The sequence below is a fragment of the Tachysurus fulvidraco genome, chromosome 15 (assembly GCF_022655615.1).
Source record: "Tachysurus fulvidraco isolate hzauxx_2018 chromosome 15, HZAU_PFXX_2.0, whole genome shotgun sequence".
Lineage (NCBI taxonomy): Eukaryota > Metazoa > Chordata > Actinopteri > Siluriformes > Bagridae > Tachysurus > Tachysurus fulvidraco.
This window is the reverse complement of record NC_062532.1, coordinates 4,655,846-4,669,724: the sequence shown is the minus strand read 5'-3', so window position 1 is coordinate 4,669,724 and position 13,879 is coordinate 4,655,846. Positions and strand designations below refer to the sequence as shown.

General features: G+C 38.0%; 3 gene segments (V, D, J or C); all 3 read left to right on the top strand.

The window, feature by feature from the left end:
* The first annotated feature begins 1,133 nt into the window (after positions 1–1,133).
* LOC125138689 lies at positions 1,134–1,897 on the top strand. The segment is given in 2 exon segments: positions 1,134–1,453; positions 1,538–1,897. Coding segments are annotated over 2 exon segments (351 nt in total).
* Positions 1,898–7,693: 5,796 nt separating this feature from the next.
* Positions 7,694–8,251, top strand: LOC125138855. The segment is given in 2 exon segments: positions 7,694–7,771; positions 7,878–8,251. Coding segments are annotated over 2 exon segments (414 nt in total).
* Positions 8,252–11,270: 3,019 nt separating this feature from the next.
* Positions 11,271–11,928, top strand: LOC125138665. The segment is given in 2 exon segments: positions 11,271–11,341; positions 11,429–11,928. Coding segments are annotated over 2 exon segments (543 nt in total).
* Positions 11,929–13,879: the final 1,951 nt, after the last annotated feature.

The window sequence follows — 13,879 nt, the reverse complement described above, 5'->3', positions numbered from 1 at the left end:
TATTTTCCAAAACAAATGGTTCACAAAAATCCCCAAAGGTCCAAGGAACTGGAATCTGTAAGCCTTTTAAAACAAAACGCTTTGGTCGCCTCGCAAATATTCCGTTTGTGACCGAAAACTGGAAACAGAAGTGCGCCACCGTCCGTTGTTTCGGCTCTAACTTCTCATTGGAGGTTTCAAAAATTACACTGTTGCGTCAGATTTGTAGTCCAGGGCCTAACGAATCAAACAAGCCCTCACTTGAGCCAATCGGCGCTTGTATTGAGAGATAGACGGCTGAAAAGCCAATGATGTCTCTCCATCCTATGTAGGAACCCTCCCTTTGACTGACAATTGCTCCTTCCAATAGCAATGAAATGGTCCGGGACCTTTACAGCTCTTTAGCCAATAAGGAGACGATTCCAAAGGTATGCAACATGACACGGCTCTGAGGCCTCAGCTGCGCAGAAATGGATGCGCACTGGATTTATTGCGCAATTCTCGACTTTTTCACACTCTCACAGCTCAGGGTGTCAGATTACAGGCCTTTTTTCACAGCAGACTTCTAGACAGAGAGTCTCTGTTTGTTTTAGGCCTTTTAAACTGAGCATGCAGTCTTTTAATTCAAAGTTATACAGTAAACAAGTAAAGAAGAAAAACATGACCGGACGGACATGTCCGTAGAAAAATATTTTTATTGAAGCCATTTTTGAGTCTTTTGACTTGTTTTTTTTTGGTGAAAGCCAAGACATGTGGCTCTGACCCTCAGTTGTTATTTGGTTCCTAACATGTTCCAGAGAAATAAGATTAATCAGTTTATCAGGTAAACAACTCAGGCGGAAATGAAAACTTTCCATTCTAGCCTCTGTACCTTTGTGGCAGTAAGGCCTAGAATCAATCTGACACTTGTATCTGAAACTAGAGAATCTTTCCAATGAGACCAGGCTCACCCCTGTGTGTTAAAGTATGTGGGAGCTGTACCACTTTTTGCATTATTTTTCTGTAACAAAACCTCCCCAAGTGATTTATTCCTTACTTTCTGTCACTGAGCTTTACTCCTTCTCAATACAGGAGCAGGAGAAAGCCGTCTGTGTGAAATAAACCATCACCACGTAAACATTCCTACATTTAGGTTTCCTAATGTGTTCCTTAGATGAGTGAGGTGTCTTCTAAAAATGATTCGATTTGGTTCCCTTTCTGATAGAGAAACATTCTGTTGTAGAGATTTACATAGTACCTTATCATCCACTCATCTATCCAGTGAGCAGCATGTGGTTGTGGGTTGAACACCTCCATAGTGGTCATGGACGCTCCCTATTCAAATAGAGTGGTGTATAAACAGCATGTTCTTGGCTGCTCTAGTTTCCAGTGAGCTCTGTGAGAGATAACACTCCCATACACTTTAAATCTGACTGAAGCAGAACTCAGAGAAGGATGATTTTAGGACAGTGTATTTTATTGCTACTCATTTCATGTATGTTTATGTTTTTTATGTGAAGATTATAAGCATTATAATTATTATAAGATAACATTACTGAGTTCTATTCTTCTCTTCCAGATTCTTATGGACAGTCCCTGACCTCCTCTGATTCTGTGGTGAAGAGACCTGGACAGTCGGTCACTCTGTCCTGTACTGTCTCCGGATTCTCAATGGGCAGCTACTACATGCACTGGATCCGTCAGAAACCAGGACAAGGACTTGAGTGGATCGGGCTCATTGATGGTGGCACTGGCACTGCATTCGCTCAGTCGCTACAGGGCCAGTTCTCCATCAATAAAGACACCAATAAAAACTTGCTGTACCTAGAAGTGAAGAGTCTGAAAGCTGAAGACACGGCAGTTTATTACTGTGCACGAGAGTCACACTGACACAACAGACTCCAGAGCTGTACAAAAACTTACACAAGCACGTCCTCATGAGCTGTAAATATTCCCTCAGCAGGAAGCTGCACCCCAGAGACCTTTATTATAAACAACATCATCTATTCACACTCAGATCTTCCTCTTTATTCCAATGTTTTCTAGCATTTAGTAATATTTATAATAATAATAATCCACGTTATGTATCACTTTAACATTATGACGTCTTTATGTATTTGACTGAAGGTAAATCAGCTCTAGGACAATGATTGTGATGACTAGTTGGGACTATATACTGTACTATTCATGCTTTTATTCCTCCTGATTGTGATGCCAGCTGCAGGAACACTACAGGTCGATGGTTCACTTCCTGAATTTAGACACACAGAGTCTGTTCAGCAGCACAGAATCTGATGAGAGATCAAACTGAAATGTAGATGTTTACTGCAGCATCACTACTACAAACTCCTGGAATTAAAAATCACCTGTAGGGGGCAGCAGCTGCTTGTTTTCAAGAAGGATTCATGAAACTATGAAATCTAAAAGCTGATGTGTGTTTATGCAGGGCTGCCAACTCTCACGCATTCAGTGTGAGAATCACGCAATTGACCCAAATCTCACGCACTCACGCCACACCCCAGCAGTAGTAAGGAAAAAAAATCGCACCGCATGATCTCGCAAAGCAACGCGCAGAGAGACCAGACAGACAGTGTAGTGAGTTTTTTGTTACAATTGTGAGGGAAATACACAATTTATTCCCATATTCCCATATTATTCCCATAATTCCCATATTATTGACCCGGGAATCTCCAATCTGTGAATATGCGGCCAACTTTACTTAAGTCCAGTTTAGGCTAGTAACTAATAGGCCAATGCTGTTATATAGTTTATATAGAATTAAGTTAGCATTAGCAGAGGTGTTAGTTTTGCATCACTGAGCAGTTATTTTACATAAATTTATTATTAAAAACAGTACAAAAGCATTTCCAGATGACAAATATCTGGACCTGCCTAGTAGTTAATGTTAAATATTGTTTTCTAAGAACAGAATGTCAAGTCAATGACATCCAAATCAATGATTAAGGCTGCAAAATCAGCCACCAGCACTTACAACAGAGCACGTTAATCTGTGAACATGTCAATCACATGTTAATCCTATTTCTGTAAAATGTTTGTGAACGTTAAATGTAATGTAAATCTCCCAAGGAATTCTGTACAGATACCAAATACTTTGACAATCAGTATATACTTAATACACTTCTGCTAATGCAAGGATTTTGTGTTTGTATTTTTTTCCACACCAAACCAAGCCCCTCCATAAGACCCTCGCCCATAGCCAAAGCCCCGCCCCCAGAATCTCACTCTAAGCTGAACTCAAAAGTTGGCAGCCCTGGTTTATGCAAAATCACCTTGTTATAATAGAAAAACATTCTCTTCATCACCCAAGTTTCAGATTCAGACATGTTCATATTCAGGTTCTTTAATACAACACCAATCTATTCCAAAGTGTTTGTGCAGCTTGCTGAAGTGGATGTCGGTGTAACTCACAATTTAAGTTTACATTATAATTATAATTGTCTGTGTGTTTATGTGCCTCTAGATGTCAGTCTTTGTAAAGAAACTCTCTCACTTTAAACATTCTAATCGTTCTCCAGCTTCATTTAACTCACCAGACAGATATTTGATTATTGTGATTCTGCAAAACTGCTTGAGATTTAACTACAATAATCTGTGTATTTTAGAAATCTTAGAAGTTATCGTTTAGATCAATTATAGCATTAACATTGTGAGAATATTAATATTGTAAGATGTTTACAACGTCAAAGACAGCGTTCCAAATAAAAAAATCTTGTTGAAAGTTGAGTTTATAAACCCACACATCCTCCATCAGATGAATCTCCTCCTCATGATATAAATACATTTCAGATGCATTCTCCTCCCATCATCAGCAGATAAACAAATCCAAGTGTCAGAGCTGGATCTCACTCTATTTATATGATGTGATGGTGTCTGTTAAACTTTGGAGAACAGAGAAGACTCCAGTCCAAACAACACACACCATGTTCTCTACATCTCTACTGCTCCTGCTGGCAGCTGCTTCTTGTGAGTGCTTTATCAAATTCATTCATTTACTAGATGAAGAATAAAGGTGCAGTATATATTGTGTGAGATATCACCATGTGTTTTCCTCCACAGATGTGCATGGTGAGGAACTGACTCAGCCTGCTTCCATGACAGTCCAGCCAGGCCAGAGTCTCTCCATCCAGTGCAAGGTTTCATATTCAGTTACGAGCCATCATACAGCTTGGATTCGACAACCTGCAGGAAAAGCTCTGGAGTACATTGGATACATCCATACTGGTGGGAGTACAGCTTACAGTGAGAAACTGAAAAATAAGTTCAGCATCTCCAGAGACACTTCTACTAACACAATAACAATTGGAGGACAGAACATGCAGACTGAAGACACAGCTGTGTATTACTGCGCTCGTTACACACAGTGAGACAGAATAGTGGATTCCTCTTACAAAAACCTTATGAGACATGTTACAGACATCCTCTCAGTGTAACTAATAAATCATCTCAGTCACACTTTCACTTTCTTCCACTGGAATGAAGTCAGAATCGTTTGCAGCATTTTAAAACACAGTCACACAAAGTCATTTTTAAATAAAAAAGAAAACATTATTGAAAGAGTCTTCATTCTGAACCATTATTAATCCCTTAATTTTATAGGATTTTTAACCAGCAGTTGGAATCAGTGTTTAATGAGTGGATTCAGGAATAATACAGCATGTTTCCAGCAGTGTGTTGTGTTTAACACACAGTCTGTTCTCATAGTCTGAGGTTCAATAACTGAAACAACTGAAGGAGGCAGCAGAGCTCAACAAATAAAGTGAAAAAAATTTAATCCACAAACTGCATTCTGTATGAGACTCATTCAGTATCAGTCATTATCAGACAAATATCTACATTTTCTCTTCTTTTTCACTCTTTCCATAATGTGTGATTAGTTATTTGGTTGTTAAACACAGGTTGGACAAATAACAACACTATAATTTATGTAACTACATCCTCCTGTGGTTGTGAGGTTTCTTAGTACAAAACAAGATATATTTTATAATGCTGTTATAATGTAAGGTTATAAATTAAACAAAATGATAAATGAACAGAAATAAAAGGGTCCTGTTCTAAATGAATAATAATTTTTGTGAGTTTTCTTTTTATAAATTTACTTGAAAACACCTGATAGTGTATAAACTTACTCATTAACACTTGCCTTAAGCTTCTTACAGCCACACACAGCTCCAACGTCATCGTCAAATTCGCTGACAATACAACAGTGATAGGCCTGATCACCGACTACGATGAGATGGCCTACAGTGAAGAGGTGAGCATCCTGACTACATGGTGTCAGGAGAACCACCTCTTTCTCAACCTTGACAAGACCAAGGAGCTGGTGGTAGATTTCAGGAGACAGAGCAGAGAACACAGACCCATCACCATCAACAAGACACCTGTGGAGTGGGTGAGCAGCTTCAAGTTTCTGGGTGTTAATATCAGTGAGGATCTCACCTGGGCCATACACACTGACGCAGTACTGAAGAAGGCACACCAACGCCTCTTCTTCCTGAGATGGCTGAGGAAGTTTGGAATGAGCCCCAGCATCCTCAGAACATTCTACACCTGCACTATAGAGAGCATCCTGACGGGCTGCATCACTGCCTGGTTTGGAAACAGCACCGCTGGCAACCGTAAAGCCCTGAAAAGGGTCATGCGAACTGCCAGCCACATATTGTATAAAATGTGTAGTGCATTGTAAATATGTCTAGTAGTACACTGTGTGTACTGACTATGTATGAGCACATTGCATCTTTTCCACATTTGCACATTTCACCAGGTAATGAGCATTTTGCACATTTTTCACTTGTATGTAAACTGTTCTTAATTTCTGTTTCTTAACTACTGTATGTGAATGGTTCTGCAATTTCTGGATCACGCTCCCAAGAATTTCACTCACCATGGCACATGTGTTGTGGTGATGTGACAATAAAGGTGACTTACTTACTGACTTACTTTCTTATTGGTTCAAACATAAACTCAAGCTGCAGTGAAAGATATCTATAAAAAATACAGACATGTTTAAAAGATTAGAAGGTTTTCTCATTTATATTTATTTATATATATAAGAATCCATCCCATTTTGACCCTAAGATAAGGAGTGTCTCTATGCAAATGTCCTCCTCTGTTATATATTTAAGCAACAAAGACCAAGAGCTTTTACTTCTTCTGCTCCAACACACACCATGATCTCTACATCCCTACTGCTGCTGCTGCTGGCAGCCGTACACTGTAAGTGTTTTTACATTTGACATGTAATACAGTTTTGGTTCCTTAAAGCTTTTTGCTTTTACATCATTAAAATAACTTTTCTTTAACAGGTGTTCACAGTGTTGAGCTGATCCAGACCGGATCCACAGTATTAACTCCTGGTCAGTCACTGACTCTGACCTGTAAAGTGTCTGGATATTCATTAACTGATAACAGCTACTGTACAGACTGGATACGACAACCTGCAGGAAAAACTCTGGAATGGATCGGAGAGATATGTGGTGATGGTAACACTTACTACAGTGAGAAACTGAAAAGCAGGTTTCAGGTTTCCAGAGACACGTCCAGCAGCACAGTGACATTAACAGGACAGAACATGCAGACTGAAGCCATCCAAAATCTTTCCCCAGATGTGGTAAAAGAAAATAGTGCATTTAATATAGAAGCCATTTCACAAGATCTGCAGGTGGTGCTAAGGCTTAACAAATATATTGTAATAGTTTAGGTTTCCTCAATTACAACATATTCTCATATCCTCCGTCAGATCTAGATGCTCCACAATTTCTGTGTGTTTCTGAGAGACAATGAACACTGATACTGTCACATATACACAAATTCCCACAAAGGAACTGCTGAAATGAATTTTCTTTATGGTAATTAATTTTTGTGCTTATTTCATTTTCTTTCCACATCTCTCTTTCTCTGTCGAAAGGAATGTTTTAGACTTTCCTTCAGATTTCAGGGTTTCAGATTATTTTATTATTCTTTGAGCAGCTGTTTGGAATAAACCAGATTTGATTTCACTCGTGTGGTTTGTTCTCTCAGTGCTCCTATTGTTTTGCAGAGATAAAGGGCAAGTGCGAGGAGGAATCTTTCTTACAGGAACAATGAGGGAAATAAATAACACTGACAGAAAAATAGTCGACTTTCAATTCATGATTATGGAATACATACATTTCACAAAAGTTCCACAACATTAAGTGTTAGTATAAACGTAAAAAGAGTTCACCATATTCTTTTTTAATTAATAAATAAATGGGAACCGTTCACAGACTGCTGTTGTATAAGAGGAAAATTGATCATAGTAATAAGTGCCATTAATTTTTGAAGCAGTAATTTCATGTCACAGTAGAACCAAAGAGTGCAGAATTACACAATTTCATGTGTTTTGTTACATCTGACAATAAATTATCAGCACCTGCATCCACCACCTGATATAAAGAGTGTGTTTACTTCACATAAATTCACATGAGAATATCTCTTAAGGTTCCAAATTTTGTAGATTTATAATCACAGATTAGAGATGTTTATGAGATGAGGAGGTCTTTACATCTAGAGGACTGCATGTTTCACCTGAACAATTACAGTTTCTGGAAAAAAAAAACAACAGAATGTCATTATGGATGTTACAGTTGATCCACAGTGATGGGCTAAATAGAAGACCAGCATAACAATATGCAAATGAATATGTAAAATGTTCCCCTTACAGCTACATATAGAGAAATATCAGCCACGGTCACTGTGGGCTCTGGAGAGTTTAGCACTGCTTTTAGTTATACGATGTTCCTTCCAGTTCTGCTGCTGCTGGCAGCTTCATCCTGTGAGTTTCACTTCACTAATGATCTCAGAGCTGCTAGTAAATGCCTGCAGTTATAACCTACTGTACATAGATTTTTGACTGGAATTGTGACATGTCTTTTTTTCAGATGTGGAATGTGCAGTAGAGCTCACTCAGGACACCTCAGTGATGTTAAAGCCTGGAGATTCTTTAATCCTCAGCTGTAAAATATCCGGTTACTCACTTACTGATAACAGCTATGCCACAGCTTGGATTCGACAACCTGCAGGGAAAACTCTGGAATGGATAAACAACATTTGGGGGGGTGGGGGCAAGAATCATAAAGAGTCTCTAAAAAGCAAGTTCAGTATTTCTAAAGATGCCTCCAGCAGCACGGTGACACTGAGAGGACAGAACATGCAGACTGAAGACACAGCTGTGTATTACTGCGCTCGTATACCACACAGTGACACAACAAGCTGCAGTGCTGCACAAAAACCTCATCATAATTCACATCTTTAATTAAATAACTACATTTTATTGAGTAACTAATCCCTACATTCCAAACACCTCATACATCAAGCTTCTCAAACAATTAGGAAGATATTGAATTACAAATTGTTTGTGAACATTTAATTAGAAGATAAAATATCTGCAGTGTTTGATATGATGAAGATTTCTGTAAAGAGAATGTTTATTTCGTGTTGTTGGAAGGAGTCTCCAGTGTCAGAGCGAGATCAGGGTTAAAGCTGTGACTTTATTTACAGCATGAGAAAGTCTTCAGGACAGAAAAGTTTCTACATTTTCCACAGTTTCAGGACAAATGTTGAGGGAAGGACTGTTTCTAGCTGTAATAATGAACATGATAACAGGAAATTTGTAAGGAGGTGTCTTCTTAAAATGATTTGATTTGGTTCTCTTTCCCTGATAGAGAAAAATTCTGTTGTAGAGATTTACATAGTACCTTATCATCCACTTATCTATCCAGTAAGTAGCATGTGATTGTGGGTTGAACACCTCCATGGAGTATTTACGTATTTGACTGGAGATAAATCAGCTCTATATATGCATTTATTCCTCCTGATTGTGATGCCAGCTGCAGGAACACTACAGGTCGATGGTTCATTTCCTGAATTTAGAAACACAGAGTCTGTTCAGCAGCACAGAATCTGATGAGAGATCAAACTGAAATGTAGATGTTTACTGCAGCATCACTACTACAAACTCCTGGAATTAAAAATCACCTGTAGGGGGCAGCAGCTGCTTGTTTTCAAGAAGGATTCATTCATGAAACTATGAAACCTAACAGCTGAAGTGTGTTTATGCAAATTCACCCTGTTATAATACAAAAACATCCTCTTGCTCACCCGAAGTTCAGATTCAGACATGTTCATATTCCATTTCTTTGATTGACTCTGTAAATAAACTGCAGCTCATTTTCCCCGTCTGCATCTGCAGGTTTTATGTGTTCAGGAGTCCAGAAGAGAACAAATGTCTGTGCTCTTATTAATAGAGAACAAAACTACTGGAATTAGAGGTGTAAGGATATATATACTGTAACTAATCATATAATCATTCAGTGTCACGAGACAATAATCAGGGTAATGTATTCAGTCACTCGGTCATCATTAGGAAGTGTTTTATTGGGTCAGAGTGCAGGCTCCAGAGTCCATCCCAGGAACACTGAGCGTACATTCTGGTCATGTTACACATTCACACACTCATTCACACCGAGGGGCAATTTAGAGAAGACGAGTCACCTGCTTCACTCCTGATTCCATTTCTTGAAGCAGATTATTTTAGACTTTTGATTATAAAAGCTTCTGCTCACTAGAGATTACAAATCTTCTTTAGGATTTAAAAACACCTGATCTAGAATCTTCTCAGCTCTTTCTCTCTGGATTCGTCAGATAAAGCCTCTAGAGGGTTTCAGCCTATACCAGAATGAACGTCATGTTCGGTTACACGGTTTGTTTACAGTGTTCAGTGTAGTTCAGGAAAGTGTTAATTACATCCCAACACATTCATATCATTATTAATAAGAGGTTTTTGTGCAGCAAAAAAATAAAAAATAAAATAAAATGAAATAATAATAATAATAATAATAATAATAATAATAACAAACAGCTGAATTATTTTCCACATTAAATTGATATGGAGATGAAACGGGGTGTGAGTGTGATTAACAGCTGCAGAGCTGCACTCAACACAGCAATGTTTTGTCTGAAACACATGATGTTTTTATATCTCTAGTGGGTGTGTCATGCAAACCAAATCCTGTGTTTGAACCATTTATGCTGAAACATTCAGCCCAACAACATAGCAGCAGTTTGTGTTCATTTACAGCAGCAGGAACCATTTTAATTCTTTGAGATGGGACTAGGCAGAGTTTTGTGTTACTTTACTCTAGCAATCTTCATTCAATGTTAGTATTATTTATTACATCATTTAAAAAAACATTTAAAATTATTTTTTAATGTTAATTCCTACCTTTGAATATTCTTCTATTGCAGATTCCTGCAGTCAGACACTGATCGAGTCTGATCCAGTGACCATCAAACCTGATCAGTCTCATAAACTGACCTGCACAGCATCTGGATTAGACATTAGTGGCTCCTGGATGGCTTGGATCAGACAGGCACCTGGAAAAGGGCTGGAATGGGTTGCAAGCATCTACAGTAGTAGTAACATAAATTACTCCAATGCTGTCAAGGGCCGCTTCACCATCTCCAGAGACGACAGTAAGAAGCAGGTGTATCTACAGATGAACAGCATGAGGACAGAAGACACTGCAGTTTATTACTGCGCCCGTGATACACAGTGATACTTCCCCTTAGACATCAGTACAAAAACACAGACTTACTATAGACACATGACAAGATCACAGTGTCTGGACATTTATACTGATATAATATTTATTTAATTTACCTGAATATATCTAATATTTATTGACTATATTTCACATTGTGACAAACTGTCTACAAACTGTTATAGAAAGGATATTATTTACATTGACATTATTTATTGTCCTGTGTCAACCAAGTGAGGATGAGTGTGTGTGTGTGTGTGTGTGTGTGTGTGTGATTCTGTTGTTTTGTAAAGCTGCTTTGAAGCAATGTACATTGTTAAATGTGCTAAAAAAAAACAAATTGAATTGCATTGACAGACTGAGAACCGAGGAAGTAGATTTTCATTTTTAAATTATCATTGAGACGAATATTGATTTCCCAATTAACTAATTAATTAAACCAAATGATTTAACTATGTTACTGCTGATACTGTATCTGAGTGTTTTCTATCTTTTAAACCATTCTGATAAAAAATATATATTTTCATTGTTGGTCCATGTGAAAGTTTTTTTTTTTTTTACTAACAGCCAGAACATTATAATCTTCTGTATCTGCACCTGTAGGGGGCGGCAGCTGCTTGTTTTTGAGAAGGATTCATGAAACTATGAAATCTAACAGCTGAAGTGTGTTTATGCAAATTCACCGTTATAAAAAAACAGCCTCTTGCTCACCCGAAGTTTGTGTCACACGACTGAATCAAATAGCATGATGATGGGGCTGAGGGTCACTCAGTATTACATCTTTGTTATAATGTTAACCAAAGGTACCTGAGACTTCTGTACTGTATATTTATTCCCTCAGAATAACTTGACTGTGTTTATGATGATGTTTGTTATGTTTTATCTGCTAGGTGTCAGCAGTGATGAGATCAGACTGGACCAGTCTCCTGCTGTGGTAAAGAGACCTGGAGAAACTGTGAAGATCTCCTGTAAGATACACGGATATTCAATGACAAGCTACAACATACACTGGATCAGACAGAAACCAGGGAAAGCTCTGGAATGGCTTGGCTGGATGAACACAGGCAATAATGCAGGATCATATGCAGAGTCTGTGAAGAACCAGCTCACCTTTACAGAAGACGTCTCAGCAAGCACACAGTACTTAGAGGCCAAGAGTCTGAGGACAGAGGACACTGCGGTTTATTACTGCGCCCGACAAGCCACAGTGACTGGAGCTGAGGAAGCAGCTGTACAAAAACCAGACACACATTTTCACACAGAGTTTATTTTGAACAAGTCACATGTCCTGTTATCATTTATCTACTTTCTGTGTTTATTAAAGGGCTCATTAACATTTTGTTTTAAAGCCTGTAATGTTTTATTGAATTGTTAAATATGTTTCTGCAGCATTCAGACTCTCTAAAGGCCAAGTGACACCATTTCTGTTCCCCATAATAGCTGTACCTCTATTAATAGCTAATAATAATAGCTGAACAGCTTCAGCCATGTTCATATTCACCTTCTCATAACAGAAAGTAGGAAATTTGCAGACATGAGAATCATTTCTGTGTTAATGTAATTCTCTAGAGTGCAGCCTACACATGACTGATAACCACATAAAGGATCGTTTATCTAATTATTATCTATTTCATGGATTATGGTGGAGATTCAGATTCATTTAAGGGAACTGGAAATAGATCAGTTTTCAATCTGACCTTCACAGGAAGCGTTAATTACATCACAACATATTCATATCATTATTAATAATAACAAACAGCTGAATTATTTTCCACATTAAATTGATACGGAGATGAAACGGGGTGTGAGTGTGATTAACAGCTGCAGAGCTGCACTCAACACAGCAATGTTTTGTCTGAAACACATGATGTTTTTATATCTCTAGTGGGTGTGTCATGCAAACCAAATCCTGTGTTTGAACCATTTATGCTGAAACATTCAGCCCAACAACATAGTAGCAGTTTGTGTTCATTTACAGCAGCAGGAACCATTTTAATTCTTTGAGATGGGACTAGGCAGAGTTTTGTGTTACTTTACTCTAGCAATCTGCATTCAATGTAAGTATTATTTATTACATAATTTAAAAAATATTTGTAAGTAATTTTTAATGTTAATTCCTACCTTTGAATATTCTTCTATTTCAGATTCCTGCAGTCAGACACTGATCGAGTCTGATCCTGTGACCATCAAACCTGATCAGTCTCATAAACTGACCTGCACAGCATCTGGATTTACCTTTAGTAGCTATTACATGGCTTGGATCAGACAGGTGCCTGGAAAAGGACTGGAATTTCTTGCAACTATCCACGGCAGTACCATATATTACTCTAATGCTGTTAAGGGCCGCTTCACCATCTCCAGAGATGACAGTAAGATGCAGGTGTATCTGCAGATGAACAACTTGAGGACAGAAAACACTGCAATTTATTACTGAGCCCGACACACACAGTGATACTTCCCCTTAGACATCAGTACAAAAACACAGACTTATAGTCCGAGCTTGCATTACTGAAACAACTGAAGGAGGCAGCAGAGCTCATCAAATAAAGTGAGAAAAAGTGAATCCACAAACTGCATTCTGTATGAGACTCATTCAGTATCAGTCATTATCAGACAAATATCTACATTTTCTCTTCTTTTTCACTCTTTCCATAATGTGTGATTAGTTATTTGGGTTGTTAAACACAGGTTGCACAAATAAATCACTATAATTTATGTAACTACATCCTCCTGTGGTTGTGAGGTTTCTCAGGAACATGACAAGATGTATTTTATAATGCTGTTATAATGTAAGGTTCTAAATTAAACAGAATTATAAATGAATAGAAATAAAGGGTCCTTTTCTGAATGGATAAAAATTTCTGTAATTTCTTATTAGAGATTCACCTGAAAACACCTGATAGTGTATAAACTTACTCATTAACAACTGCCTTAAGCTTCTTATTGTTTCAGACATACAGTAAACTCAAGCTGCAGATGAGGATGTTTAAAAAGATGAGGCGGTTTTCTCATTTATATTTATGTACATATAAGAATTTATCCCATGTTTACCCTAAGATAAGGAGTGTCTCTATGCATCCATACTGCTGCTGCTGCTGGCAGCCGTACACTGTAAGTGTTTTTACATTTGACATGTAATACAGTTTTGGTTCCTTAAAGCTTTTTGATTTTTGTTAAAATATGTCCTCAGTTGTGGGTGTTGTTGTGATGCTGTGCAGTTCTGTGCTGTGTGAATGAGTAGGTCACAAGGGGGCACTGAGGGTATGGGTTAATTAAGTAAACGCGTTTGCGTTAATTGGTTTGTCCTAAAGAAGTTACGGTTTCCTTTTTTATGTTGTTGA